Source organism: Phaethon lepturus, unplaced genomic scaffold (assembly GCF_000687285.1).
Source record: "Phaethon lepturus isolate BGI_N335 unplaced genomic scaffold, ASM68728v1 scaffold40916, whole genome shotgun sequence".
In the NCBI taxonomy this organism is placed as follows: domain Eukaryota; kingdom Metazoa; phylum Chordata; class Aves; order Phaethontiformes; family Phaethontidae; genus Phaethon; species Phaethon lepturus.
Genome location: NW_010549135.1, coordinates 232 through 3,328, shown reverse-complemented (window position 1 = coordinate 3,328; position 3,097 = coordinate 232). Strand labels below are relative to the sequence as shown.

Below are 3,097 nucleotides of genomic sequence, written 5' to 3'. Positions count from 1 at the left end.
CCATTGATCAGTAGCATGCCACCCCGAGCCCCTCGCCGTGACGCCCAGCCCGCAGCCGGGGAATGGGCGGGTGCTGGAGCGGGGCATGCAGGCAGCCGTGCAGAGGAAGGCGCCGGGGCTCCTCTCGGACCCCCACGGAGGGCGGCGAGGCAGGGCACAACGCCTGGCGCAGGGGCAGCCTGGGCCGGCACCGACGGGGCTGTACTGCAGGTACCGGGATTACAGGAGCGCCGACGACTACAGCTACACGGTCCAGTTCTGGCACATCTTCGCGGCCCGGCTTGCCTTCCTCATCCTCTTTGAGGTGAGCACCTGCGGGGGCAGGAGGAGGCTGGGGCCGGGCACGGGCCACGTTAGCGGGCCCGGGGAGCTCCTCACTGCCTGCGGCGGGGGCCCTTGCTTTTTTCTGCAGCACGTGGCTCTGTGCGTCAAACTGATTGCAGCCTGGTACGTCCCTGATGTCCCCCAGTCGGTCAAGAATCAATTTCTGGACAGAAAACACAGCAACCTTCGCAAGGAACTGAGGTGGGTGATGCCCCAGAAGGTGCCAGGGTTGCTGTGCTCAGAGACGGCACAGCCTCCAGCAGGAGACCTGCCCAGCTGCAGGATCCGTCCGCTCCAGAGCCCCACGATCAGGCTAACGCTCACCACCATGGGCACGGAGAAGGGGGGCTGTAAGCCCCTGCCCTCAGGGCAGCTCCTCCATCACCCTTTTCAGGTTAGCTTCTCCCCCAGGTTTCAGGCCAGCCTCTGCTACCTGGGACCTACAGCAGAAAACGTTCCTTTTAAGACAAGCTGCGTGACCCATAAATGAGGACCCACCCCCCTGAGCCCCCACTCACCAGCCCAGGTGCCTGGCTTTTAGGCACTCAAGGCCAGTGAAACGAGTCCCACCTGAGGCAATTCAACACTAGGGCTCACCAGAGGAAGGGTCTGCTTGGCTTTGGCTTTGGCTTTTCCTTCAGAAAAAGAAAAGCTCCAAGTCAAAACAAGGAGCAATTTTGCCCATATTTTCCATGTAAACTTTGTTTAAAAAAAAATAAAAAATTAAGTATTCCATCTGGAAACGGAACCAATGTAGTCAAGAGCCATAGGCTGGGCTGCTCTGGTGCTGTGGTCCCTCATGGACTGAGCCCCGCTTTGGAGGAGGGCTCAGCCTGCCCCTTGTCCCAGCGGCCACCCCAAAATCCAGGCCAGAGCAGAGGCGAGCAGGGCTCAGCAGGCACCGCACTGCCACAGTTCAGCTTTCAGGCGCTGGCTCCCTGTTGATGGAGGGACTTCCCGCAAACAGGGATTTACCACAAACAGCGCACCATTCTTTCTCCATTTATTTCTGCCAAAAGGCCCTGTTTCCCACTCGGAATATTTTTCCACACCTCCCCATTGCTTCCCGATTTGGACAGTTCCCTTCCGCAACACCCCTCTCCTTTCCCCCCAGCATGATGGAGTACTCCACCGAGGTGTAGCCGCCGCTCACCAAGGAGCATGAGAAACGTGGACTTGAGCCCCCTCCCCAGCCTGGCAGTGCCACGGGCGCGGCGGGCACCACGGCAGCACTGCCCACGGAGACAGGCCCCGGGCCCCGGCTGTGACCGAGCTTGGACCTGAACTGGGAAGTGACAACGTGATGGTGGCTTCGCAGGAGCAGGATGCCTTCCTCCACGGCTGCGAGGAGGAAGGAAGTTGTGGCAGAGCTGGGGATGGTGCCTTCCCAGCACGCCGAGTAGCTGGGGAAGAGCTTTGGCACTAGAGACAAACCACGGCACAGCACCCAGCCACTGCCGGGCAAGCATGACGCTGGTCTGCGGGAGATGACCTGGCTTCCTCATCTATCACTGCCTTGACGTGCAACTCGGCATCACCAGAAAAGCCAGTTACCTCGTTCCAGCTTCCCTCGCCAGCTCTGTATTTGCACTTTGGCCCCTTTTTTCTCAGCCTTCAGTGACCTCCCTGCTCTTGCACCGCCGAGAAACTTGAGCCCTTCCTCTTTCACCACAGCCAGCGCAATCCTCCTCTTGGCACCAGCACCACATGGCTGCGGCTCCATCCTGCTGTTTTCACGGACATTGGAAAAAATGCAGTTGTTTCTTAGCCTGACTGCATTTTGCTCCGGGATCTGCCAAGCCTCTGCATCTGCCCTAAGTGCACCTGACAGTTGTACCTGGCTCAACTACCATGAGCAAAATGGTAAATAAAAACATAACACCCACATGGACACAAGCGGCCAGATCTTCAGCTGCTGTTGAATCACTGTATGCACACTGGTATCATTCCTGCCTCCCTCCTTTGCCATCCACATCACCCAAAGAAATCGTCCCCCTCAAAACCTTTTCTTGTCTCAACGTGGATAACTAAAAAAGCCCGGAGCTGAAGAGTCTGTGCGTAACCCGGAGCTAGGGCCGTGTGTGGGTGCTGGCTGGTGAGACACTTAAAAGAAGTTGGCACTTTGACCATGAGCAGTGGGAAAACAACCTGTTAAATGTGCTGGTGTAACAGAAATACTGAACTACACAGAAAATCCTGAGTGATAGGGCTAGCAAGGGTTATCTCTTGCTCCAGAACATGACCTGCTAGCCTAAACCTGAGCCCTGCCAGCCTGCAATTTCTCCACCCCTTCCCTTACAGCCCTGCAGTGCTGGCTGGGGCCGCCCTCCGTCTCCCTACAGCCACAGACAGAAGGGGGTTTGTCCGCAGGAGAGAGCAGGACTTACATCCCACAGCTGGGCTGCTGTCACAGCCAGCACTGCGACTTTTCTGATCGATGCACATTCCCAGCCTCTTAGCTTCGCTCTCTGCCGGGTCTACCTTTAGCGATCCGCTTACTGACTCGAGGCAGGGCTATTTGTGCTCAGGGAACAAAGTCTCTGTTCATCGCTGCCAGGAACGATAACGTGCCCTCAAGCACGTGGCTCTTCGCTCGGCATCGAGTGCAGAAACAGCCCTTTGATGCCCTGCATTGCCAGCACCAACATTTTACATAATAACCAGTAAGGATTCTTAGTTGGGGGTGTTCCTCCTTGTGAATAGGCCCATGGACCTGCACGGGGTTTTTTTTGTGTGTGTGTGTGTGTGTGTATATAAAAATACATATATACAC

The 3,097-nt window shown here is 56.8% G+C and overlaps 1 protein-coding gene across 1 annotated transcript in view; it reads left to right on the top strand.

Moving 5' to 3' along the window:
• ANO9 (anoctamin 9) overlaps positions 1 to 1,466 on the top strand; it is a gene marked incomplete at its 5' end in the record, with an annotated part of 11,917 nt that extends 10,451 nt beyond the window's left edge. Inside the window, 2 exons of the mRNA XM_010290178.1 lie at positions 159 to 525; positions 1,439 to 1,466. Coding sequence (XP_010288480.1) covers positions 159 to 525; positions 1,439 to 1,466 — 395 coding nt within the window. The remainder of the gene's footprint in view (positions 1 to 158; positions 526 to 1,438) is intronic.
• Positions 1,467 to 3,097: the final 1,631 nt, after the last annotated feature.